This window comes from Brachypodium distachyon, chromosome 1 (assembly GCF_000005505.3).
Source record: "Brachypodium distachyon strain Bd21 chromosome 1, Brachypodium_distachyon_v3.0, whole genome shotgun sequence".
Taxonomy (NCBI): Eukaryota; Viridiplantae; Streptophyta; class Magnoliopsida; order Poales; family Poaceae; genus Brachypodium; species Brachypodium distachyon.
The window spans coordinates 1,357,795-1,384,107 of record NC_016131.3 but is presented as its reverse complement, the minus strand read 5'-3'; the positions used below and the strand labels follow the sequence as shown (position 1 = coordinate 1,384,107).

The window sequence follows — 26,313 nt, the reverse complement described above, 5'->3', positions numbered from 1 at the left end:
TCAAATTAACTCTAGGTACAGTTATTTCATATTTATTTTTAGGTGCAAACTCTTTTTAACTAGAGTTACACTGTTTACACCTTTATTTTAACTAGAGTATAGAAATCAGTTCTAGTTAAAGATTTTTGTCCTAAGAAAAATTGTAATTTCTAGTAGTGTATTATGGGATGGAGAGAGTAGGAACTCGGTGTATGTGACACCGACAACAAAGAAACGCAGTACTCAGATGAAATAATAATCTCTAGGGATTGAGTGCAAAATAATGTTTGCTGCTTGCACTCGGGGGTCTTCAGATCTTTGTTTTCCCTGTCCGAGATCTATCTTAGTGCTAGGCTGCATTTCATTATTTTAATAAGCTAATGTAATTTTGCATCGATGACGGCAGTTAGAAAACTGTCCATAACATTTGCCATGATGGGCTTCCTTAATGCCTTTGTTTTACTCTGCAGAGGATGATCAACTGCAGTCAGGGCTAGCAGTTGATGGAATCATTGTTGTCTTCATTCGTGGGTGGTCACAACAGCACTACAGTCTACAACAGCTGAATTTGCATGTATCATCTAACTAACGACTCTTTGTTAGCTCGTTTGGTCCTACGACAGCTCTCCACATATCCATAGCCAAATGTTAATCGAACACCTAGTTCGTACCATGCTATATTGCTATCAGCTGCACCCCTACCCACCATCCACGGGTTCAAACAGCATGCGTAAGGATGGTTCGGTGTGGTCCGGGGAGAAAAAAGGATGGATTAGCGCGGTTTGAATTCTAAAGAATGAGTTTATGAGTTTGGTCTGGCTAATTGGTTTGGTTAATTCACGTATGTTTGTATGGTTTGGTCTGGATGCGGCCAGGTTTCAACCCATTACCAGGCCTAAACTTCCCTCGAAAAAGGTATTCGACCGGTCCATCCACGGGATGGCCCACGCCGACCAGCTCTGCTGTGTAGTATCGCCGAAATTGCAACTGCAGGAGGTGTCAAAAGATAGGCACACCAGTAGGATGTGCCTGCAAGCAGCTCCGTTAGCCGACTGCAAAGCCTGACATCGCGTGCTGCCGAGCGAAACCAAGCGCGCGCGCCTCCGGTCCGCACCTCGCGTCTGTGTCACTGTTCAGAGCCGGTTTACTAATCTAAATTCGCTCGTGCTTTGGGCTCATAAATCCCTAATCCAGATCATGGCTTTAAATAGAGCCCTATTTCCGCTATAGTGTCATCTATAGCATATCTGAAGACCATATCTGAAGAACTGGCGCTACGTTTAAGTTATTTTTCTCGTTATGCCGCTATTCCTGCTATAGCCCGTTATTTCGCGCTACAGCGTGCTAAATGTCACTAAACGTTTTTTCTATAGCGCGCTAAATATTTTGCACCCTAAATCCAAATTGTACCACGTTGGTCTAAAGGCGTAAGCCCAAAATATAGCTAATCCCTAACCAGCTCCACCCCGAGGACGGCACATTCTCTCTCTAGTTCGGAATGAGTACTTTATGCTATGTTGTTGTCCCGTGGGCTGTGTATGTTATGCACTTCGTAAACTACTGACTCCTTTAATTATGTCAAATATCTATGTTTATGTCATGGATTTGGTATTGCAAACGATTGGAGAACTTTTTAGCACGTATTTATGCTGAAATCTTTAATTTTGGACTATATTTGATATATTTATTTTGCAAAACGCTATTTGAAATAGCGCGCACTATAGCACGCTATAGCATCTATAGCATCTGGAGGAAGCCGGCGCTAAATGTTATAGCGTGCTATTTAAAATCATGATCCAAATTCCACGGGAACCATCAAGCAATTATCAGTTTTAGAAATGCCGCTTGAAACACGCAAATTCCAAATATGCCTTCCAGAAAAGTTTGCTACAGTTTCATTTCAAATACACAAGCAATGTTAGTTGGTAGGCTGTTGTTATATTTTTGTCGAAGAACCCTCGCTGATTTTCTTTTCACATGCCTACTTTCTAATATTAGACCACCTTTGCAAGCCATGTTGGATTGTCCCAGCATTGCAACAAAAGGATTTGCATGTAGCATTTTTGTTGTATGTTTGAAACATCGAAAAGTCATGATGCATCATTTTTGTCCCGAAACTAATCACAACATCAAAATTTCTGCTTGCAACATAAAAACCTGTCGCAACATTGTGCGCAAAACAAATCGCGACATCGAAAATCTCACATGCAGCATAAAAAACCCGTCGTAACATTGGGCTCAAAACTAATTGTGACATAAAAAACCCTGATGCAACATTTGCAACACGAAACAAATTTTCTCGCAGTACACTCAAATCGAATTTGTTGTTCAAATAGTACTTGGAGGTCGCGCGTCCAGAAGCCGACGTAGGCGCTACCATCGGCTCCGGGGAAGGTGCCCTGGCCACACGGGCATCCGCTGCTCTGGTCTTATGCCGAGGAAGAGGCCGTCTCGGAGTCGTAGGCAGGCAGACATCCTCCCACGCCCTGGCCAGGGCGTGCTCGTGCATTGGAAGCGCCTTCCACGCCGTCCTCCGCGTCGCCTCCAGGTGCCGCTCTACCCTCCATATGGCAAGTGGATAATTTTGAGCTTGGTTGTGTTGAAGTTTGGGAACCGTATGGAAAAAAAAAGGTTTAGCACCGTGCCGCGAAACAGATATATTTTCTATCATGATGCAAGTTTCCGTGATGATATAGAATGACCGAGGATAAGTTTTTGTACAGTGCATACGAAGACAAATAATTATTGCAAGGAATATCAATTTGAGCTTGTTTGGAGAAACAATGATATGAAGAAAACAAACATGTTTATGTGTTCAAAATAGATTTAAAAAGTGAAATGAGCAAATTGGGTATTGTTTGTAAAAATCAAAAAACATACTCCATCCGTCCAACAAAAGATGTTTCAAGTTTGTCAAAATTTGAATGTACCTAGATACGTTCAAATTTAGTCAAAGTTGAGACATCTTTTGTTGGACGTAGGGAGTATTATGTTTATACGCTTCCTCCTTTTATAAATTATGTGTATGTTTTTAAATTTCATAAAAAAGTATGTATGTGTGCAAATAGCCAAAAATACAAAAAAAAGAAAATTCATTTCGGACATGCAGTTGTAGGTTTGGAGTACGACTTTGGACGATGAGGACAGACGTCTTGGTAATCTCCAAACTGCCAAAAAAAACTCATTTCAAAATAAAATTTTGGAACTCCGGTCTGGAAATTGCTGGGCACATGCACAAGAGAACTGACCCTACCTGCACGCCTGCAGGCTACAGTGCAGTCCTCTGTACGACCTATCACCGGACCTGCAAGCGTGGAAGAAGACAAAAGATTACTACAACCAAGAGTCAGGCAAACAACGTCCCCCTCTGCTACATGGAAAGGTCGGTTTTGATTTTTGGATGCGGTCCAAGGCTGCAGGACTGAACCTGTGCGACTGTGCCCAGCAGCAGCAGAATGAGCTGCCATGTCCTCTCCGGTCGACATTTTACTAAATTGCCCTAGTGTTGATGATTAATTCTTGTTATGGTCCGTTTCAAACTTGTCCATCAATGTGCGAATGAAATGAAAGGGTAAGAGAGTTAACTTTTAAACCAACACTTTATTAGGTCCTTTAGCTATAAAGATTTTTAAGAGAAGCCTTGTTACACCGATTTGAGGCGGTACTTATGTTTTTCCATACAGTGTTAGTTTATTTATTTTCGAAAATGATGCACAAGCCAATATATGGTGGTAGTGATCTCAAAGTCCATCATATATATAGTAGTTTCAGTAGTAGGAGACAGTATATACTAGTAGTAGTTATTTGGCACGAAGATGGTGGTGGTCCTGAGGAGATTCTGAGGTGGATCGACCGACATGACATGACATTGGCGCTGTGTATTTCGTTCACCCTGACGGAGTTTGTTGGTTTCGCACGCGAGCGAAGCGATGGCAGCAGGGTTTTGTCCATCTTCTGGCATGGCGAGACGTACGAGACAGCACTCGATCGCTAGTCTGCGTCAATCTACATGTCGCGAGATCAGGAGAGCTGGCCGTAGCACTAGCACCCCGGCCGGCACTCCTTCTCCACCTTGAGCCTCCAGGCGGATTAATGCATGCATGGTACGTGTCGATCAGTAATGGGATCCATGAATGCATACCATGCATGCAGTTTTTGGCTCTCTCATGCACGCATTAAGGGCAGTGCCGTCATTTGGCAGCCGATCGAGCCGTGTCTCGGAAGCAGACAAGAGAGAAGAATTTTGGAGACCGTACCACGATCGTACGCCCGCCGCCGCTTTATGTGATATAGTTACTACTCCCTCGATCCCTCCGTTCCGGTAAACAACGATCGACAACATGTTGGAAGGAGGCCGGATACTTTTGCCACACAGGTCAGGGATGGATCGTGGATGGAGCTCAAATCTACTCCCTACAGTAATAAGACCGAGAGCGACAAACACCATACATATGCACACAACTGGGACATCCATGGCTGCATTCCTTGGTTCCCACGGTCAAGGCCGTCAGACCCGCTAGCTCTCTCCGGCCCCTCCTTTTGGTCAGAAGCTCTTCTTTAACCGGCCGGCTGCGTGGCTTCTTCTTTTTTCTTTCTTTTACTAGTACTACACTTTTTTAGATGATCAGCCTTTGGGAACGGATCCACAGGAGGATGCGCAAGAGCCATTGCAAAAGCTAGGCACAGATGGAGCTGTGTCATTTTGTGGCGGCATTTCGACGCCACCTTTAATCACCGATATCCAGATGTCTTAATTTGAGTATGAAGACAGTACGTTAATTAAGCACCATTAGCCGGTGTTACATCCGTCAAAGTAAACTCCAAATCGTTGCGTTGTAACTCATCTCATATGGACTAGTAGTATTTTCTTCTTGTGTCGAATTTCGAAATTTGAAAAACCCCAACCACACCCCTTGCACGGAATGACCACGGTAGCCTCCGCCTGTAAAAAGCGGTTCCTCGCGACTCCAACTCGTATAACACCACCCATAACCCACCTCCAACTCACCCCCCATGGCCTACCGCGGCAGACGACGAGGGCGCAGCGGTGGCCACCACCGGTACCGAGGTGACGGTAGTGGAGGACGCGGGGGCGCGCTCGCTTGGCCGGCTCCGGGCGCGTCGACCCCGCCGGTGCCGTACGGCCAGCCAGAGACGGCCGTGTACCTCGACCCTGCCGCGACGATGCCGCCCCGGTGCGTCTACCAGCACGCCGTCGTCTTCCGCGGTGCCGCGCCGTTCACCTTCCGCGCGTCTCCCTTCAGGCCAGCACCGCCACCAACGCCAGAGACGGTGTCCGTCCACTTGGTCTCCAAGACCGCGCCCGCGGCGGCGGCAGGGGTCACGGCCTCAAAGGAGGCTGCTCCCGATGTCGACCTCGACCTCGCGCCGGTCTCCAACAAGGGGCCCATCGCCAAGATGGTGATGATCCGCGCGAACCACTTCCTCGCCGACAATAACTTCATCCACTGCGAGGTGAGCTCCTAAACCCTAAACTCACCTTCTGATGATGATCCGCGCGAACCACTTCCTCGCCTACAGTCTGGAAGTGATTCTCGACCTGTATATTTGCCTATGGAGGTAATGTATCCATGAGTCCTTCCTCATCTTTTAATTAGACATGGTTTGTTTAGTGTTTTTTGCAAATTTTCCACGGCCCATCTCGGATCGGGTGTTCTTCCCCGCTGGTTCATTCAAATGCAATTGATTTTCACGTTTCAAGTTGATGTTTTCCTGGAGTCTAATTCGAAATGGAAGCCTCCAGATGGTATGCGGTGCCAATTGTTTGGTTAATTTCTTTACCTGCATTGCCGATAGCTGCTGATTTCGTTTAACAAATAGATTTGAATAGCTTGGCATATGGTATTGGACGATTCCATGGGATAATTGTCCATATATTGTTTACTGAATCTAGAATAAAGTGTCACATCTGTTTGCATCTACAGTTATGCTGAAATGTAGAGTTTTGGTCTGGTTTGGTATCTTCGCTTTGTATGTTCTTGTTTGCATATATATTTACTTGATGCTTTTGCGTGTTACTTCAAGTTCGCTGCTCTATATATGTTGAAATAAATGATCATAAAAAAACATCAGTAGATTTCAGTAGTTCTGTTTCTATTGGTTGAACAGTTCTGCAGGCTAGTAGCCTCTCCATTGTTTACTGAATCTAGAATAAAGGGTCACTTTTTTGTCTTTATAATGTTGTTGAATTGTGTACTTGGACGTAGGTTTCTATTAATCCAGAGTCAAAATCAAGAGCTACAAACAGGGATGTACTCAGTGAGCTGATCAAGCTGCATGGGAATAAATCCCTTGGCGGCAAGTTACCTGCTTATGATGGAAGAAAGAGTCTTCATACTGCAGGTTCACTTCCTTTTGAATCAGAGGAGTTTGCTGTTACGCTGGTTGCTCCAGAAAAAAAAGATAAAGAAAGGTGGGTTAAGGTTCTTTGTTAGTGTCATATCATCATTAATTATCAGGAACATGATGTTTCTTGATCATAGCTGCTTAATCCTTCTTGAATTGCAGGGCCGAAAGGGAGTGTAAGATCACCATTCGTATTGCCGGGAGAACAGGCTTGTTCGACCTTCAGCAGTTTCTGGCTGGAAGAGAGAGGGATTTGCCTCAAAAAACCATCCAAGTACTGGATGTTGTGCTCAGGGAGTCACCATCTTGGAAGTATTACTTCTGAATCCAAAGTTCTTCCTATGATCTTTTTCTTTATCATGCGTCTTTTCTAGAGCGCTAACAGTGATTGTGATAATGTTTGCAGCTATGTCACAATACCCAGATCCTTTGTCTCTACCACGTTTGGTCACCGAGGAGACATTGGTGAAGGATTAGGGTGCTGGAGAGGTTACTACCAGAGCCTGCGTCCAACACAGATGGGGCTCTCCGTCAATATAGGTAATCCCTTTCAGTTAATGTTATCAAGTGATAGTGCATTTTACATTATTTTGCCACTGACAGGTCTGTTGAATAAAAAGTATTCTTACTTCTTTACTCAGATATATCTGCAACATTCTTTTTCAAGCCAGTGACGGTGATCCAATTTGTGCAAGAGTTCCTCAACTTACGTGACAAGTCACGTCCTTTGATTGACAGGAACCGTGTGAAGGTACAATCTACTCAGCAAAACTAGAAAAATGTGATATGCAGACTACAACATCATGTCAGTTGCGTACAGTTGACTATCTATTCTGTTGTCTGATATGTGCAGATAAAGAAAGCACGAGGAGTACGCGTTGACCAAATCAGAAGATACAACATAACAGTGCTTACACCTATCCCCATGAACCAGCCAATGTAATAATATTTCCTCACATCCTACCTGTTTCTATTTCATTTATGGCCTTTATGTTCTTGGGAAACTAATTAAGATCGTCTTATTGGAATATAAGAAAAATGTGACTTATAGATTATGAGCTTGGATTCTCTTAGTTGATGTTGTTTGCGAGCACTTGGGTATTGGAGGGGAAAAAAGAAAATGATTTTATCCTGAGGTCTATGAATTTTGTTTCTTTAATATTGAAAATATATAGCGATGGTAAGTTGAGCTTATAAGTTATATCACCCAGAGTTCTATGAATTTTGTTTCTTTAATTAATTAGCTTTGCCTTTTCTGACGGTTTAAACATGGTGTGATTACTGTTCTTTTTAGTACTTAGCGCATCATGGTTGTTGTCTCCTAACTAATGTCAACTTATTCCTTTTTGTTGTTTTTAGATTTCCTGTTGATGGGAGAGGAACCAGGATGACAGTTGTTCAGTACTTCACGCAAAGATACAACTACAGACTGCAATATACTTCTTGGCCCTGCCTACAGTCTGGAAGTGATTCTCGACCTGTATATTTGCCTATGGAGGTAATGTATCCATGAGTCCTTCCTCATCTTTTAATTAGACATGGTTTGTTTAGTGTTTTTTGCAAATTTTCCACGGCCCATCTCGGATCGGGTGTTCTTCCCCGCTGGTTCATTCAAATGCAATTGATTTTCACGTTTCAAGTTGATGTTTTCCTGGAGTCTAATTCGAAATGGAAGCCTCCAGATGGTATGCGGTGCCAATTGTTTGGTTAATTTCTTTACCTGCATTGCCGATAGCTGCTGATTTCGTTTAACAAATAGATTTGAATAGCTTGGCATATGGTATTGGACGATTCCATGGGATAATTGTCCATATATTGTTTACTGAATCTAGAATAAAGTGTCACATCTGTTTGCATCTACAGTTATGCTGAAATGTAGAGTTTTGGTCTGGTTTGGTATCTTCGCTTTGTATGTTCTTGTTTGCATATATATTTACTTGATGCTTTTGCGTGTTACTTCAAGTTCGCTGCTCTATATATGTTGAAATAAATGATCATAAAAAAACATCAGTAGATTTCAGTAGTTCTGTTTCTATTGGTTGAACAGTTCTGCAGGCTAGTAGCCTCTCCATTGTTTACTGAATCTAGAATAAAGGGTCACTTTTTTGTCTTTATAATGTTGTTGAATTGTGTACTTGGACGTAGGTTTCTATTAATCCAGAGTCAAAATCAAGAGCTACAAACAGGGATGTACTCAGTGAGCTGATCAAGCTGCATGGGAATAAATCCCTTGGCGGCAAGTTACCTGCTTATGATGGAAGAAAGAGTCTTTATACTGCAGGTTCACTTGAGAGGGCTTTTGTTGGAAATGGCATAACATTTGTGTCTGAAGTCCCAAATATCATCTTTGCGGCGGCAGCAGTGGTCGCGGCCTCAACGGAGGGCCAGGCGGCCAAGGAAGCTCCTGACGTAAACCTAGCGCCGGCCTCGAAGAAAGGGCCCTCCCACCCTGTGCAGCCGGTCGCTGGGACAACCGACAAGAAGGTGATGATCCGTGCGAACCACTTCCTCGTTGACGTCGCCGACAACAACCTGATCCACGACGATGTAAGCTCCTCGGTAAACCCTAAACTCACCTTCTGACTCTTCCAGTTCCCTAGTTATTTACTACATGTATGTAGTGTTCGCCCGGTGGCAAATTTCCACTGATGCATCCTCCTGGGGAGGCACACAAGTTCTGTTGTGGTCTGTATCAGAAGTGCAATGCCACTGGAACGGTAGTCCTATATTGCTTTCATACTTGTATGGCATTCAAATAATTGTTTATGCATGTTACAGCTTACAATCAATATAAACTCTCTGGTCCTTTTTTCCAAGTAGAAAGTATATATCTATATTCCACTTCAGTGTCTTTAACTTTACTTCTTACAACATTTTTGTGACTTGTTGTCTTACCTAGGTTGATTATGATGAGTGTGGATTCAGTGATACCTGTAGCAGCAGGCAGGCAGCTGTATCACCAGAGGCACTTGTAAAATGTGGTGAAGAGATGATCCAGGTATTTACCGGCCACTGTGATTAAAGTTAATAAACTCTGTTCAGTTTTCTTTGATTCATTTTTTTTTGTTTAAACAGGTGAGAATTGAATTTCCCCACAAAACCATCCAACTTGATGTCAATAAGGAAGACTGCATGCGGTCTGTTCTCTCAGATTTCGATGGTCCTGTGTTCTGGGATTCTTATTATACCTACAAAGGAAAGATTTTAGACCGGGACTCGTTATTTTCGGAGTCAAATATTTCCAGTGGGTCGAAGATTGTTGTGAATCCTCGACTGAGAGGAGGTGCAGATCAGGCAGGTCCTTCTCAAGGTCCTACAACCCCGCAAGTGTTGAGAGTGCCCATGACAGCACACATTAGGGAGCTGGGAAAGAAGGGCAAGTGGTTTGAGTCTGTGGAAATCCCCAAAACATTATTGTGCTTTACACATAGAGAACTATATGTGGTAATGTTAGCCGAGGATGGCAGAATAACTTTGCTGCTTATATTGGAATGTCTTGAGCGCGCCCATCGGAGGGGGAAGTGTTATCGAGGGCTGTTTGAGCAGAATGACATGTTTTTTGTGGAAAGATATGGTATTATTGAGATAGATGCTCTGGAGTACGAGCTAGATGCCGATGGATATAAGAAAGATAATCTGAAGATTCATGATATTATATCTAGGAATAAGTATTTTCAATATAAGGCCAAGGGTTCTTTTCAATACCCTATGCATGTGGAGATTCTTTCTAAATTACTCATGACATCTGGTGTTGAAGATGGGTTCTTTATGGATGCTGCCAAGAGGTCCTTAGTTCACAACTCTGCAGCTACCATGACCCCTGAAAGGAGAGTTCAGATCATAACCTCATTGATGAGGTATGCAAAAACACTATTTGCTGACCAGAAACAAAGATTCTTAGAAGCCTTGAATTGTGATCTTGTTGATAACCCTCGTGCCATGGAGCGAGAAAATCCAAGTACTGCTGACTGGAGGGGAAGTATTGCAGCCACTGGTGGAACTGCAACCGTGCTTATTGACCGTCTTCACTACAAAGATAAGGAGTATAACAATACGGTCTCATCTTTCTTGGATTTCTGCCGTTGTGTTTTCGAGCACGGTCCCAAAGAAGGGGTGAGTAATGTCATTTCCATTTCATTTCCTCTCCCTCCCTCCCTTGCTTCTTATAAGACTGTTTTTGGTATTCTTTTGCAGGTAACCGAGAAACAATGTGAAGCTGCATTGTATGTACTGAAGAAGGGTTTCTTTCCTCATATTCAAAGGCAGCTGCTTACAGTTTATAAAGAAAATGTTGAAGCTAATGATGCAGAAGCTGCACATAGTACCAGTGAGACACCTCTACAGCAAGTAATGGGGAGACATAGGCCAGCTGCACCTTTGAAGACTGCCGCTATTGAGGTGCCAGCAATTAAAATTGTGAACAAAAACAGCATTTCTAAATTTTTTGACAAAAAATGATATTGCTAGGTTCTGCTGCCGGTGTTTTATTTAGGCAACCCGGCTGAAAACTGCTGTGCTCTTTGTGTGCGTGTATGCTGTCTGCAATTCTGCATGTGTGATGGCCGATGGGCACTTCTGTGAGCATCTGATGGTGTATTTGTGATGGATGAACCTTCTGCTGTTATGCATGTGTGTTGTGCTGCACGTGATGCTTGCAGCTTTGATGTTTTTTTCAGTTTTAAACTAAATATTATTACTGTGTTTTGCTGCACCTGATGTTGTGCTGCAGTTGTTGTTTTCAGTTTTATTATTGTGTTTTGCAGTACGCCTGTACCATTGATGCAATGCTTGCTGTAGTGCTGTTGTAATCTGTTTATTCACTGTGTGACAAGGGTCGGGTTTACCTGCGGGTACCTGAGACCTGTCTCGGGTCTGGGTCCGGGTCTCGGGGACTACGGCCGGATCCAGTTCTCGGGGACTAAGGCTTGATCTGGGTCTGGGTCTGGTATGGCCTGACCCGGCCCTGAACCTGGCGGGTGCCATCCGGATGTGTGATCGCTGAAAAACAGTTTGTTTGTTTTGCCTTGGATCTCTAGTTTTCTGTTGACATGTGATGCATATTTTTGGGTCGTCTGAGTCTGATCACTAGATTGTTGCTTTTTCGTCAAAGTCGTTAAGGCCTTTTTCTGAGCAGCTTGATTTATCACCAGAATTTTGTAAGAATTGACCGTAATTTTTCTAAACTTGGCAAGTCATTTCAAGATTTAAATAAACTTCCAAATCCAATACAACGATTTTGAGATTTAAGACTAGTCGTTACTAGAATTCCAGTGTATTTGCCATGAAGAATGTGCAAAAGCTTTTGGGGCAAGAAGCCGCAGCAATTTGCGCAACCTCTTTTTTTAAGGAATACGGCACTTAAAGGAATGCAGCCGGTCCAGAATTGGGGAATGAAACCTGAAGCTTCTCGAAAACCTGTTCAGCAGCCAGGGATAGCGCAAGGCAGAGAGCCAAAGCTTCAGCGAGTTCTTTTTTCTTTTTGTTGAGAAACGCTTCAGCAAGTTCTGGCGACGTGACCTCATCAAGCTCGCTGCAAGCAGCCGAGCCAAAGATGTACCGGTGTGGCTCCTGATCACGACGACTAATCCCATCTGATGAGAGAAGAGAGCTGCATCAACATTGATAAACACCGTATCTTCCGGCCGCGGAACCAGGCGAGGAACCGGAGTAGTGGCCTGACACGTAGTAGAATGATCCAGGGAGAAAAGGTGCAGCTCTATCATCTCTACATAAGCCTGATTTGCAGGACAGCGCTACGAGGATGCCTCATGTTGTCACCATTCCGCACGCTATTGCGAATTGACCAAATGTGCCAAAGTACAGTAGCCAGCAAGACCATCCTGTCCCAAGACTTTGTACTCCTACTAGAAAAGAGGTTGCGGTGCAAGTGGATGTCATAATCAGCTTTGATCTCCTTCCACACTTCATCGGCAAACGGATAGGAAAGGAACATGTGCACAGCTCACTCTACCCGGCCGCAGAACACACAGACCTCAGAAGCTGGAATATGTCTGCATTGTAACAGATGACCAGTTGGCAAGCAATCATGTCCAAAGCGCCAATGGTGAATCTTCATCATCCCTGTAGCTGGAAGTATCGGAAGCCACACCACAACCACTCTTACTTCTGTCTCTGAAAAATTTCTCAGTACGAAAATACCAGGAGGCAAAATCATCCCCTACCCCTAGATTAACAAATTTTGATATTAGCTCAAGAATATATAAGACATGAATATAGCAATCGCTAACATCTGTAACTCGAACAGGGAATGGCGCCGTGATAAGAATCAAGTCGTTGGGCACGGAACGGTACGTTGGTATTCATCGTTTTTTAACGTAAATAGTGGGATCGCTACGCTAGCCTTGGGGCGTGTACAATGGGGTGACGTCAGCCTTTTCTTAGCGATGCCACATAGGATAAAATCTGATGTGGAAGAGAGAGAAACGAAGAAAAGGCACAAATCTTCTCTTAATTAAGAGATGACCTTTTCACAAAAATGATAAAAGCAGTTTTCCCATTGTACTGGATTTCACATTTTCTTAGCCTTAATTTTATTCATCTAAGCATTAATTCTCAGATAGAACACTAAGAGATAATGCATTGTACAACGTGTTTTGTTGTCTTTTCTAATTGATGTGAAACACCTAAGATAAGTCAGTCTTATCAACCATTGTACATGCCCTTATTGTGCGATGTGCGCAGCATCAGCCGCCCTTCCTGCAACCCTGCCCGCACCTAGGGAGGGCCGACGCTGAAGGTGGAGACGGCGGCGGAGACCAATCAGGGCCAGGGTGTGCTGAGTCACATAACATACTTTATATTGAGCGAGTGTCTTGTGGGGTGACAACTTTAGTTATCTGGCATGGCAACTTTACTTCTGTAGGGTGGCAATTTTGATCTATGAGGGTGGCAACTTTACCCCGTCGCGTCAGAAGACTAGGGAGCGAACATTTAATTCAGTGGGGTGGCAACTTTAGTGTGCGAGGGTAACAACTTTATTTTTACGCGGATGGCAACTTTACCAGTCGCGCCGGAAGACCAGGGAGCGAACGTTAGCTCGCTATTCCATCCCTAAAGTAAACCATAGGATCAAATGCAATAATAAGTGTGTGAATACACTAACTGGAAGGACTCATTTGCATATCGTGCTGAATTTTGAGGCGTTTTCTCAAAAAAAGCCTTCAATCTTGATAGGTTTTTAGGCTTTTTCTAAACAACCTCCATGTTCATAGCTTTTGAGTCTTTTCTTAAATGCCTTCAATGGTGAAAGATTTTGAGGTTTTTTTTTTTTAAAGTAACCATCATATTCTTGTTATTTGGAGGCATTTCGTGGAACTGCCTTCTATATTAAACATTTGAGGCAATTTTATAAATTGCCTTCACCAAAATGCTGGTGATTCTTGTATGTGTATAGTGTGGATCAATCTCTGTGGTGATTTAAGAGTCGGGGTGGTGTTCTATTTTTTTACTCAGGTTTCGGAAGGATCGGGAGGCTCTGCAAAGCAATGATGTCGAGCACGTCGCTGTCAACAACCCCTTCATCACCACTGAGTACATGGTATACACTCTTCGATCCGCGAGTGGTTTTCCTATGTAGGTAGATTTGGTGGTTTTGCAAGGCTCTAGAGTGGTGGTTTTGGTTATGGGTGTGTAAATTTAGCGGTGGCGTGCAATTTGATTTAGTTTTCCGTATTGTTTTTAGGTTGCGATTTTGTAAGTTTCTGCAATATGCGGTGGTAGAGGGTTTTAGTTGCTGGTTTGGTAATTTCCATTATAAGACCTTTGTGGTTTTGTCTCCTAATGATGACAGATGGTTATGTTGCTAGGCAAATAATTGGTTAGATATGACCGGGCCTCAAGTTGCCAAAAATTTGGCAAAAATTATGAATGAATTGTGAGGTAGGACTTCTGAACTCATAATTGTCGTTACTCGTCTTCTTAAACCCTACACATTTAGTCTCGAACAATAAAAAGTGGTTTTCTCTTATTGACGTGTCGTGGTTATTGGCCAGAGCATGCACATTGTTGGCCAAGTTGACATCCATCTCAGATCACTTTCGGGTCGAAATGTGTCTCCTTTCAGTAGATGGAAGAGAAACAAATGGATTTTTAAAGGCCAAAAAGCTCTCGACAAGTTGAGGATAGAAAAGTTATTTTTTCTATCCCTGTCTCTTTAACTTGAGTATGCACAAGCCATTGAAAAAACGGGGATTCTAAGTGGGGCGCGTGCCCCACTTAGTCTTCCCGTGAGGCATGTGTATGGGCCGCCGGATCCTCTTTCTCCCAATCTTTGTCACTCTTCCAGACTCCTGATGGCGCAGGCCGGCGGAGAAGGCCACGGCGGTGGTGTAGGGAGCGGCGGCGGAGAAGGTCGGCGTGGTGGCGCGGAGAAGCTGGGAGTGGCGCGGAGAAGGTCGGTGAATCCCCCAACAGGCCAACATCCCAACCTCCCTCCCATCCCCTGATTCCCCCTTCTCAGATCTCCCTCCTCTCTCGCTTCCTGATCCTCTCCGGCACGGAGGCAGCTGGCGGCGGGACGGCACGAGCAAGGCTATGGCTGACAGCGCACGGCCTGTACAGCGCCCGAGCAGCGGGAGCACTGTGGCACGGAGACAGGGGCGTAATGAAGTGGCTCGGAGGCAGCATCGGGCAGGGCTGTGGTCGTCAGTGGCAATGCATGGTGGCGCGCGTGTGGCAGCGACGTGTCATCGTCGGTCGTTGGCGCTTGGCGGTATGGATTTTTAAATGGCCAAAAGTAAACTCTCAACCCAAAAAGTATTTTTTTCTCTCTCTCTCTCTCTTTAACTTAACAGTATGCACAAGCTACATAAAAATTCTATGTTACTAAATCTAAGGTTAAACGGAAATACATGACGAAAACCTGGAAACTCTGTCTCGATCCAGACAGTACGATCGTAAATGGATGCATCCGATGAGAGGTGGGATGGCAATACATTTCACTTAGTCTAAATAACTTTTTACACATAATAAGTCAAATCACTCTTCAGCCCGCAACGCACATCCAGTTCGTTTCTATCCTCCCGGAGGCACCACCATGCTGGATGCCTGCGGCTTTCACGATCTACTTGTGCTTTGCGGCCATCCTCCCTCCGCCTCGCGTGCTCCCTTACCACACCACAATGACGAACGAGGGTGCTCCATCTGATGCACATCCTTCTCTCACGCGAGCATCCCTAAGAGCATCTCCAACAGCATATCCATATTTTGAGTACCCAAAACCATTATGGGTATGGGAGAGAGAAAATATGGGTAGCCAAAATGGCTCCAACTTTTCCAGCATACCCAAAACTGAGTACCCATATTTGTTTCTTCTACCTCTAGCTACACAATTGCATATATAAATCCAAATAAGGACTAAAACTTCATGATATGAGATAGATAAAATTCCAAACATCATGCCACACATTAATAGCAACTTTCAAGTTCAAATTGAAGTCACTAAAAGAGACAAAAGGCCATCAAAACACAATAAATAGTTTATATGAAGCTCTCAAATGGCACCATTGCCACCCATGCCACCAAAGCCTCCATTGCCACCCATGCCTCCCATGAACCCACCAATTGTCCTCGACGCCAAGATTTGGTCACGCAAGAGTTCATGATATGTTTTTGCTTTCGGATCTAGACCACTTGTGTCCATGAACATAATCTTTTGTTCTTGTCCAACCTTTACATCATATCATCGGAGGCACTTTCCTCTCCTCAGCCGCCGCCCTCCTCGCGTCAATCTTTGCCTTCTCCTCAATCTCGTTCCTCCTTGCGTCAATCTTTGCCTTCCCCTCCTCAATTTCGTTCCTCCTCTCCTCGGCTACCATCTTCTCTTCCAATTCTTTGGTCTTCAAGTCATTCTTTTGAGTGGCTATGTCTTTTCTTATGTTCAATATGTTGTCCAATGATTCCTTGTAGACATTGTCCTCTCCTTTCTTCAACTTCTCCTTCTCTTTCTTTCTCCCATCGGGCCTCTTCCTAGGAACCAAAGAAGGAGTGGGGCTCCTTTCATCTTGACCACTTGAGTTCTCGTCATCTATGTCAACTTGCACGGTCTCTCCTACCGAACTATTGGCCTTCTTCTTGTTTGGTATTTCATTGGCACCCCGATTCCTGCACTTCTCATCATGTAGGAGCAATGCCCAACAATGGTGCAAACCAAATGACTTGCCTTGCTTTCCACCTTTCTTCTTTGGTTTCCCCTTGTACAATTCTTGAGCAATGTGTACCTACGACATGATGTTTCAAAAGTTAGAAACAATTCTACCTCTAGCAATGTGTACCTACAACATGATGTTTCATGAAGTTATAACATGAAGAACCAATCACCTTATCAACCGCATTTGTACCACTTGGGTTGAGGCGTTCAACTTGTGCCAAACATGCTGCGCACTTTTGGCAATCCGCTTGTATAGTTTTCCATCTATCTGAGAGTGATACCCGTGATCCGTACAAGCCCCCCTTGTTGTTGTCCTTGTAGTGATCATGGATACGTTCCCAATAGGTGTTGCTCAACACCGGTGATTGCATCAAGAGTGATGGTTTGCCATGCTCTACACAACAACTCATCCTCCTTCACCGTGAAGTTTGCTCTTCTCACCGCCCTTCGTGGATTAGGATTCCATCGAATAATTTCATCAATTTCGAACACTTCATACCTTTAGGGCATTCCATCAAACACCTCGGGCACGGAAAAGGCAGGGGCTGCCAGAGGGGGAGAAGGAGCGGGGGCAGGGGCCGCTGGAGGAGGATGAGGAGGCAGGTGGCCGGCCGCTTCGACGCCGGCACGGAGGGGTTGCGGGGCGGCCGCTTCTTCATTCTTGCGGTAGCAGTCGGCGGGGGAGGGACGGCGGAGCCATCCTGTCCGTCGTCGGAGTGGAGGAGGGGGTCCGCGGGACGCCGGCCGGCGGCAGCGCTAGCCCTACCCGCCGCTGGGCCTTCGGCTTTGGGACGGCACCTGTTGCGAGCACGGCTGGGCCCGATTGTATGACGGGCATGCTGGCAGGGGCAGGGAAGAGGGCGGAGGAGCGGTCGGGCGGAGCAGGGAGGTCGCCGGCGGCCTCCATCTGCCTGGCAGCGGCTCGATTTCGCGGCGGCAAGCGGCGCGGGAACACGATTTTCCCGCCCGTGGCAGTTGGCTTGGTGTGTGGTTTTTGGGTGGGTAGTGTGGCCGGCACAATAATTTACACTACACCACCCTTTATTCAGTGTCTTGGATCAAATAATCTGTACACGTGGCAAACAAATTTTTCGGACACACTTTTTGCAGCCTGTCATAGCTTAGTAGCAACCCAAGCCTGCTTTACCGAAGAGTTGGTTAACCAATTTGTTCGCTAATTAGATGTTGGTTGCCAAAATTTGACCGATGCCAGTGAGAAAAATTGAACTAGTTTAACCATAGATTATTGTTTTGTCAATATTTTTGTCAAGCTTCTAAAGAAGAGCCAAAAAAACTTGGTCACAGCCAAAATATTTAGTACTGTATCAACCAAATATGCTGCGCCACTGTACGTCTGTACGCGCGACTTCCCCTATCCCCTTATCTTCTTTCCACGGGACGGGACACACGGCCTCTTCCTCCCCTTTCTCTCTCAGCTCTCCGGCCAATGCCGCCACCCATGGCGCTCTCGGTCTCCACCTCCACCGCGAACCTTCCGCGCTTCCCCGGACTCCCCCACCTCGTCGCACCCCGCGTTCGCTGCAACTCCTCCTCTTCCTCGCCCGCCCGCGCGGTCGCGGCTGGCTACGCCGCGAGCTTCTACGGCGGCGCGGCGGCGGCGTCGCGCACCCGTGACGAGGAGGAGGTCGGGGACGAGGAAGGCTTCGGCGGCGGCGGGGGGCTGGGTATGTCGGCGTCGGAGGCGGCGCTGGCCCTGGAGGAGCGTGAGATGCCGCCCTGCCCGCCCGGGCTGCGCCAGTACGAGACCATGGTCGTGCTCCGCCCCGACATGTCCGAGGAGGAGCGCCTCGCCCTCATCCAGCGCTACGAGGAGGTAATCCAAAACCTGACCTAGCCTTGCATTACCTGCCTCGCTCCTCTTAGCAGATTACCATCTTCCCATTCCATGGCTAGCTTTGCCACGATCGAATCGCCTCTCTGTTTTTCCTTTGCAATGTAGTAGTTCTAAGTAGCCAAAGTAAATGCGTACGAGTAGTATGTATCTTTGCCCGTTTATAAGATGAACTGGGTAGGACGGTAACACTATGGTTCATCAATGTTGCTTTGCTGCCTATGAGTTAGATGTTGCATCAGTTTGGTATAGGAAAGACTGGTGGAATAATAGCATCACACAAAAACCCCGGAAAGCATTGGCTGATAATGGTGTGGTAACACACATTGCTGTCTGGCACAATGCACAATTATAGCCTTCTAATCTTTCAATCTGGGTGCTGAGATGTAGCACTAGGTTATATATACACTTGCCTGTGCAGAGCTGGATCTCCAGCTTTAGTAACGACTCAACAACGATTACCTGATGATCCTGTCTAATCTCGTACTCGATTCATCACACCTTAACTGATTCAGGATCATGGGGGTTCAGGTCCAGTGGAATTTAGGAACGGCGTAGCACGAACCTGTGCAGTACCATTGTATAGAATCTGTTGTCATTTGGCCATTCTGCTTAACTGATAGTGCTCCTCTGTGTGTTGCAGCTGCTGGTTTCCGGAGGTGCCATGTATGTGGAGGTCTTCAACCGGGGGGTCATCCCGCTCGCCTACAGCATCAGGAAGAGGAACAGCAGGACCGGGCTGCCATTCACCTACTATGACGGCATCTACCTCCTCTGGACCTACTTCACAAAGCCCGAGTCCGTGGATGCCCTGCAGATGAAGCTCAATGCCGATGATGATGTCATCCGCTCCACCAGCTTCAAAGTCCGGAAGAGGAGAGTTTACTAAGAACAGGGCATGTAAGAAGATTGGTTTCATCTGAACTGGACTTGAAAGCTCCAAGTTTTTTTTGGTTCGTGTTTATATATATCATCTTGCAAGAATGCTACTGCCCTGGGTGGTGAATATCTGCCTTCTCTAGCCATTGTTGGGAGGAAATGGTGTCCTTTAATCTGTTTCCAGAAATCCATGTTCGTTTTTCATACCAGACATCAAGTTTATGCACGTCTTGTGCTAGTTATGGCATCAGTGTACGAGTGTATCATGGTCAATGGCAAAATGCTTCAGCCATGCATCTATTGAGATTTGACAAGCCAGAAAGAAAAGCTCGATACCATCACAAAGATAATCAAAATTTCATAAGCAGGCCAGGCTTCATTTCCGCTAAATACGGAGTAGTACGATTAACACAGAATTGGTTCCGGTACATCATAGATACATATAAAACAGTATGTTTTTGTGCATCGCACTAGGTCAGAGACAAAAGGATGCAGAAAGCACAAGGTTTTGCCTGCATAAATCCAGCAACGAAGACAATATAACTCTCTTTCTCCAGTACAAAGCACAACCTAATCATATCTCAAAGCACCATAACTATCATTTAGCCAAGCCACGGATCAACAAGCTCAGTGTACCCCAGAATCAGCCAGCCACGGATCAAACGATCAACAAATTTAGTATCTATCCTGGCGCCTGAAAATGAAAACAACTGTCAGGATTGGCCAATGATAAGCCAGAAGCATGGTCAAATGTATTAAGTTCTGCAGAAACACATCTACAAGCATGCTACGGCAATTGAATAAGAGAAATTATATGCAAAACTACAGAGCAATACCTGCTGCGCTCTCTGGATCGAGAACGATCCCTTCTCCTTGAATCATGACCACGGGAACGGTCATACTCTCTATCCCGGTCACGGTCACGGTCATGGCGACGATCCCTATCATGACGTCTATCATGATCCCTATCATAGTCTCTTCTGCTTTCTCGAGGTTCAACTCTGTCCTTTCTCTCTGCATCTCTATCCCTTGAAACCCTCCCGTTGCGGTCCTTGCTCTGTTCTCTCGATCTAGAAATGCAAAGATGCCATTTGAGATTATATCGTTTACTACTCCCTCCGATCAATTTGAACTAAAACCACAACAAGAATTTAGGATTGGAGGGAGTACTAGACTAAAATAAAACAGATGGGGAAGACCATACCGTCTGTCATCTTCAGGTTTCTCTGTCCTTCTTTTGTTCCTCTCCTCCTAGAAGGCAATATGGCATTGTTTATTAATGACATTTTTTCAGAATATAGATATACTTACCAAATGGAGATATATCTTGACTTGCATGACGACAAATAATAAAGGAAAGCGTCTAAATGAAAGGCAAGAGATACATTACAGTTGAGATTAGTCCAGTCACAACTTACATACTTATGGAGCAGACAGCATTTGAATAAGTTGTAACTTACAGCGTCCAGTGACAACTTACATACTTATGGAGCAGAGAGCATTTGAATAAGTTGTAACTTACAGCAAAAGATGGCAAAAGGGGGTGCTTTCAGAGTAACTTAACCGGTACTATTTATCACCAGCTCTACAAAAAATGGATCACCAAGCAGAAAGCAACCTCCAGCTTCTGATCAACATAATACTAAGCTGAGTATAAATGAGAAAGTTGACACAATTAAGTAAACATGATTCTCCATACCATGCTCTGCTCACTCCTATGCTTACGTTTGTCAACATATAGTGGCAGCTGTTGTTGCCATGGGAAGAAGGATGATTGTCACATGAGATTCCACTTATGCAACATTGACTAATTCCTGTAATGACTATCGTAACAACCATGGCGCCCTCCAATGTGAGATAAAATAACAAATAGAGAAGGCAGGAACCTGGAGGCTCTTCCTTGAGATAAGAAAACTCACAGATGCCAAAAGGCCCAAAACAGAGTAACTCTTTAAAGCAGAAAATGGAACATTACATTCAGCACCTGATAAAGATGTTCAAAATTTGCACCTCAACAAACTTGGGAGAAACAACCAAAAAGAGCCATAAACTAATCTGAGAAACAGAATGCAAGTCTTAACAAAATTGTGTGGATTTATTGATTTTAACATGTTCATGCCTTTCAGGTGTACAATATCTGAAATTCTAAACTTAGTTCAAGAGCCCCCCAAAAATCATAACTGTACTTTTGGGCATGCAAGAATGTACCTGGAGTTCTTTCAGTTTCTCACGGATTAGCATATATCCCAAGTGTAGCTTCCCTCCAAAATGGTCAGCAAGGCGCCGATCACTGTATACAATATGGGCTGAGATATATTTTCATCTTAAAGGTGCAACTAGAAATAACATATTGAGAGTGGGAGCTAAAAGTATTACTTGTCGTAGACACTGAGAAATGCTCCACATATGTCACAGAGGCGTAACTTCTGATCAGTCTATAAAGTGGACAGGAAATAATAATTAGCAATGCTAGCATGTATGAGCATTAGTTGGCAAGTTCTGAAATGCTAATATAAATAATAGAAATTTTCTGCATGGAGATGTAGATAACCCTAAAAATAGCGGCAATCGAATGCTTAGGGCGCATTACATATGATGCAATTCCTAATTCACAACATTCAAGAATATCAAGAATGGACATCAGCACAATGCACCTACTATATCAATTAAAGCACAGAAGAAACTAATAAACTAAAAGATAACATGCAGACATAGCACTCATTGAATAACTGAGTAGCATTGGGGCAAAAAAATCTAACTATGAAGTATGAACATGGTTTCTCCACAGTGTAGCAGTCTGAGATGATATTGGAGATAATACAGGAAAGCAGTGACACCAAAACTTGTAACGGATGTAGTCCAATATCGTAAATATATCATTTATTCTAACAATATAGTTATAGAAGTGCATATAAAATCACTTGTGGAGAAACACCTATAAATGACAGCATACTACTTTATTTAGTATAAATTTCCTAATACACAGAGGTCGATCTGTCACTTGAAGGAGTCTAAAGACAAGGGGATTATAGCAACATATGATCAGAATTATCAGCTATTTAAACCTGTGCAAATTACAAGCTTTTTTCTAATACCCATGGCTGGGAAATGCATGTGTTTAATCAGTATCCCGGATAACAGAGTATAATCACATATTCACATTAAATACCAAGGTAGGACAAAAAAAGCGCATGCAAGACTTGGTGAAATATGCTAATTGGATAGTAAAACAGGATCTGCACAATGCTAGGAATCAAGGAAGACTCTAATCTTGAATGCATTTGTGTGGCCTGTACCAAATACTAGCATATCTTACTCCTATAAAGATCTCAATTGGCGGCGGCGGTCCTTTACCTTCAGACCGTGCCACACATTGATTCCACACAAACCATTGAGATGAAACGTACATGGGATTATTTGATCAGACACAATAGATGGTAGTAAAATAATTTTTAAGCATGAGGTACGTAGCAAAGCACGGGCATTGTGCTAGTGCTACAAACTAAACAATTGTCAAACGCCATTAGCACTAAAACCCGGTGCTAGTGATGTGTAAATTAATGTGATAACACAGATAAGAAATAAAAAATGTCCCTTAGTAGTGTCAGTACTCACAATTCGAACATCAGCAACAGTGTATTTAGAAGGATCAGAGGCTGGCTCCTGACGTGCCGCCAGCTGGTAATAAAGTCAACCAAACGTGACATTAGTCATGGTTCATACAACCAGAGAAAAAGAAGTACCAGTGACATAAAATGCCAAAAAGTTATCTCTATCATATGTCTGCAAAGATGGTGCAGAAAATAAACTAACCTACTACAATTGACTGATGAAAAGACGGGCATGATAAAGTTCAGGTAATCATGGCAAGAGCTACCTTTTTTAGAGTTTCTACTTCCTCCAAAAGCTTTTGGGCTTCCTCGACCAGACCTTGTTCACCTACCAAAAGGTCAAACATGGGATTATCACTGCATACTTTCTTTATGCTTAGCATGTACATACTTAGTGAAGAAACTATCCAAGACATTTTAATTATTCAAACTACCCCCTCCGATCCATAATAAGTGTCTCAGATTTTGTAATAACTTAGTACAAAGTTGTACTGAGTCTGAGACACTTATTATGGATCAGAGGGAGTACTAAAGACGCCAATGTGCAATGAGCCTTAACCTAATCTATGATCCCAACAGATATTAAAGGTCAAAATTTCATGTCACGCATAAACGGCACCGATATCAAACCAGATAGTATATAGCTAGATATAAGTTCAAGGCTCTGCAACAAGACTTACCTTATTAGCTCATCACCTTTGAAATGGAAAAACACATCAAACTAAAATTTCCAGTGCTTATTATTACGAAATATCTTATTGTTGTACCGAGTAATCAACTAATTGATTGGCTGAATTCAAAGCTGGGATGTTTTGGAGAAACTTCCATGTAACTTCGTCCAAGTTACTTACAGTCTCGTACACATACTTTTAGAAGAAGAAAACCAATACTATATACTCCCTCCGTCCCAAAATAAGTTAGAACATCTTATATTTAGGACCGGGTGTAGTACTTAGTAAACAGAAATGGTTCAACCAAGTAATGTTGCTCTGTAAAGCAAAATGTCTTTTTTCATACCAAGCGCTTCAGCTTTACTTAGCTTCTCATTGATCAGTTCTTGAGTACGAGCATCAGGAGGAGGAGGTGCTGGTACTGGTGCTATTTGAGGGGTTGGAGTAGTCTGAGGTATTGAAGCTCTGTCCTTGTTAAAGGCATCAAGCAAGAGGGTAGCCTGCAATGAAGTAGGAAAGGAATATATTGTTTAAAAAACTAAAAGCATTACTTATTTAGTAACAGGTGCTCGCAATACATAACCAACATATATATAGCCCAGATATTCAAGATTCTGAAGTAAAAGTAATACCTGCATGTCAGCCCTTTTAGATCTTAATTCTTCCACCACTTCCATGGCCTTGATTTTATCATCAGTTTTCCCTTCAAAGTCTGGTATGTGTAGACATGAAGAAACATTAAGTACAGATATTAACACTACATCAGTGAGTGAAAATGTAGCAACAAAGAACAAAGAATGAAATAACTACTTAGACCCCATCTGGAACAAAGGAAAATTAGAGGAACCTAGTAGGATTCCAATCCTATGGATAAAGTTCCTATGTGCCTGTTTTGCATAATGGAACTGCTCCCCAAATTTTCTGTAGGAATCTCGTCATTCCTACATACATTTGAGAGGGAATCCAATATTTGCTCCAACTTCACGGATATTTTCTTTTGAGAAATCTAAGACAATTCCATATTTTCTATTCCATCCCTCCCTTCAAGTAACACCTCCCTCCAAAAAAATCATGTGTTTTCAATCCCTATAGGATTTGCGAGGTACGACACTCCAATTATTCAGCTTTTCAAATCCCGTGTTCTTGGTCCTTCATAAAGAAACCAGACAATAAGCTAGATCCCAGTGCAGCAGTGCCACTTCCTGACTTAAGCAGAAATACAAAACTAAGCAGAAGTACAAATGCGCCCTATATTTGGAACAGAGGGAGTACTACTCAAGAATGTTAGACCTATTCTATCAGTGTAATTGCATACTTGCTTCTGATGTATAGTGTTCAATAGTGGTTAAGATAGCTAGTGTACATTACTACATTATCGAGTCACAAACACCATCAGTACATACATCTATAACTGCAGTAAGTCGAGATTTGGACCAGGTTTTTTTTAGATTATTGGGTGAACACCCAATACCCTCAAATACCTAATCCACTAGTGACTAAAAAACACACCAGTGTCAAACAAGGCCTAAGAGTATCTTCAATCTAGCAGGAAAATAAGAATGGTTCTTTTAGAAGTACGGAAATCTACAAGGAGTTATACAATTCCAACCGGCTCTTATTTTATACTTAATGAGATTAGTAATATGATTTGTTGCGTTTACACCCATCAACACGCAGTTTTATAACAAGATAGCCAAACCACTGTAGGAATACTCGACAATTGCACAAGATATGTACGACTTGACATTACCGAAGTTATCAGCTTCTTTCATTTTCTCCTTGATCTCCTTTGAGAGCTGCGCTACATCTTCAGCCTGCAAATGTTAACATGAAAACATAGCTTTTAGCCTCTTACTAACAAATGAGCTTTTGATACACAAAGGTGGCTAAATAATACCTGAGTAACCTCGGAGACAGATATAGCAATAGCAGCCTTGGCATCCTCATCGGCGAGACGTTTGAGCGCCCTCTGAATTTTCCTCTCGCACTCCACAATGAGCCTGTCTATCATATCCTCAAGTTCTCTATCAAAATTCTCTGACCCCTTTGCTTTTACTTCTTCGTAACTACCACGAGCTCAGGAAGGCAACAAACACTTACGTGTGCGGAAACTAGGGAGATAAATTTGCTGAAGGGAAACATGACATGTTGCATAGCGAGGTAAAAAATCTGAAGGATACTCTTTCCGCAGTTGAAGCGAGTGGACCTTGGGGCAAGGTCCGAGATCCATTTTCTGCCAGGAGGGAAATTAGCTAATCAGATCGCAGCATCACAGGAGGAAAAGTAGTTCAGATATCTCAAAGCATAGCCCAGACCATACATACACCACCACGATTTTCGCCATGACTTCACACGAACACGACAGCCCAAGGTATCTCGAGTCAGAACCTAACCAATCTACTACGGCCAAACAGCCACAATCGCTCCACCACAAAATTCACCACGAGAAAAGCACAGAGAAGGAGCACCGGCGGAGGGGCGGAACAGGGAGGGACAAACTACGCACCGTCAGCTGGAAGAGGTCGTGGGGGCAGAGGCCGGCGAGGAAGAGGCGGCAGACGTCGCGGTCGAAGTACTTGCGGTTGACCTCCCGCACGTCGCCGTTGCGGTTGGCCCCCATGAGCACGTCCAGCTGCTTCCGCATCGCGTCCATGGCGGGCGGGCGTCCGGTCCGGCGGGCACTCCGGCGAGCGAGGCGGGGGGTTTTGAGCTAGGGTTTCTACTGGGCGCGCGAGCGAGACGAGAGACCTGACGCTCTCCCACCCAAGCCTAAAAGAAGGACAGGGA

General features: G+C 44.0%; 4 protein-coding genes across 8 annotated transcripts; 2 read left to right on the top strand and 2 right to left on the bottom strand.

Moving 5' to 3' along the window:
- Positions 1–4,963: 4,963 nt before the first annotated feature.
- On the top strand, positions 4,964–11,092 carry LOC104583795. Of its 3 annotated transcripts, none has more exons than XM_024459635.1 (11): positions 4,964–5,454; positions 6,207–6,412; positions 6,508–6,657; positions 6,752–6,885; positions 6,987–7,096; positions 7,199–7,284; positions 7,705–7,843; positions 8,491–8,892; positions 9,245–9,343; positions 9,421–10,458; positions 10,540–11,092. In XM_024459635.1, the coding sequence occupies exons 1-11, from the start codon at positions 4,993–4,995 to the stop codon at positions 10,801–10,803; spliced, it is 3,090 nt and encodes a 1,029-aa protein (XP_024315403.1). In that variant the 5' UTR covers positions 4,964–4,992; the 3' UTR covers positions 10,804–11,092. The 3 variants fall into 3 exon arrangements, with proteins under 3 accessions (XP_024315403.1, XP_014753632.1, XP_024315404.1); XM_014898146.2 differs by having other exon boundaries at positions 8,491–8,904; XM_024459636.1 differs by lacking the exon at positions 4,964–5,454 and adding an exon at positions 5,512–5,559 and having other exon boundaries at positions 8,491–8,904.
- Positions 11,093–15,727: 4,635 nt separating this feature from the next.
- LOC106865795 lies at positions 15,728–17,700 on the bottom strand. The gene is made up of 2 exons (XM_014896610.2): positions 16,684–17,700; positions 15,728–16,583 (listed from the first exon to the last, which is right to left on the bottom strand). Exons 1-2 carry the CDS (start codon positions 16,921–16,923, stop codon positions 16,041–16,043), a joined length of 783 nt encoding a protein of 260 aa, XP_014752096.1. The 5' UTR covers positions 16,924–17,700; the 3' UTR covers positions 15,728–16,040.
- A 155-nt stretch (positions 17,701–17,855) lies between these two features.
- On the top strand, positions 17,856–19,494 carry LOC100828463 (30S ribosomal protein S6 alpha, chloroplastic). Its single transcript, XM_003562481.3, has 2 exons — positions 17,856–18,347; positions 19,009–19,494. Exons 1-2 carry the CDS (start codon positions 17,961–17,963, stop codon positions 19,252–19,254), a joined length of 633 nt encoding a protein of 210 aa, XP_003562529.1. The 5' UTR covers positions 17,856–17,960; the 3' UTR covers positions 19,255–19,494.
- A 97-nt stretch (positions 19,495–19,591) lies between these two features.
- LOC100826418 (putative RNA-binding protein Luc7-like 2) lies at positions 19,592–26,311 on the bottom strand. 3 transcript variants are annotated; one of them, XM_003562474.4, is made up of 13 exons: positions 26,033–26,308; positions 25,707–25,759; positions 25,424–25,592; positions 25,277–25,340; positions 24,159–24,238; positions 23,873–24,026; positions 23,122–23,183; positions 22,860–22,922; positions 21,621–21,679; positions 21,453–21,534; positions 20,449–20,495; positions 20,081–20,314; positions 19,592–19,938 (listed from the first exon to the last, which is right to left on the bottom strand). In XM_003562474.4, exons 1-13 carry the CDS (start codon positions 26,177–26,179, stop codon positions 19,920–19,922), a joined length of 1,233 nt encoding a protein of 410 aa, XP_003562522.1. In that variant the 5' UTR covers positions 26,180–26,308; the 3' UTR covers positions 19,592–19,919. The 3 variants fall into 3 exon arrangements, 1 of the variants encoding a protein (XP_003562522.1); XR_002960333.1 differs by lacking the exon at positions 19,592–19,938 and having other exon boundaries at positions 20,228–20,314; positions 20,449–20,871; positions 20,944–21,534; positions 26,033–26,311; XR_001405337.2 differs by lacking the exon at positions 19,592–19,938 and having other exon boundaries at positions 20,228–20,314; positions 20,449–21,228; positions 26,033–26,311.
- Positions 26,312–26,313: the final 2 nt, after the last annotated feature.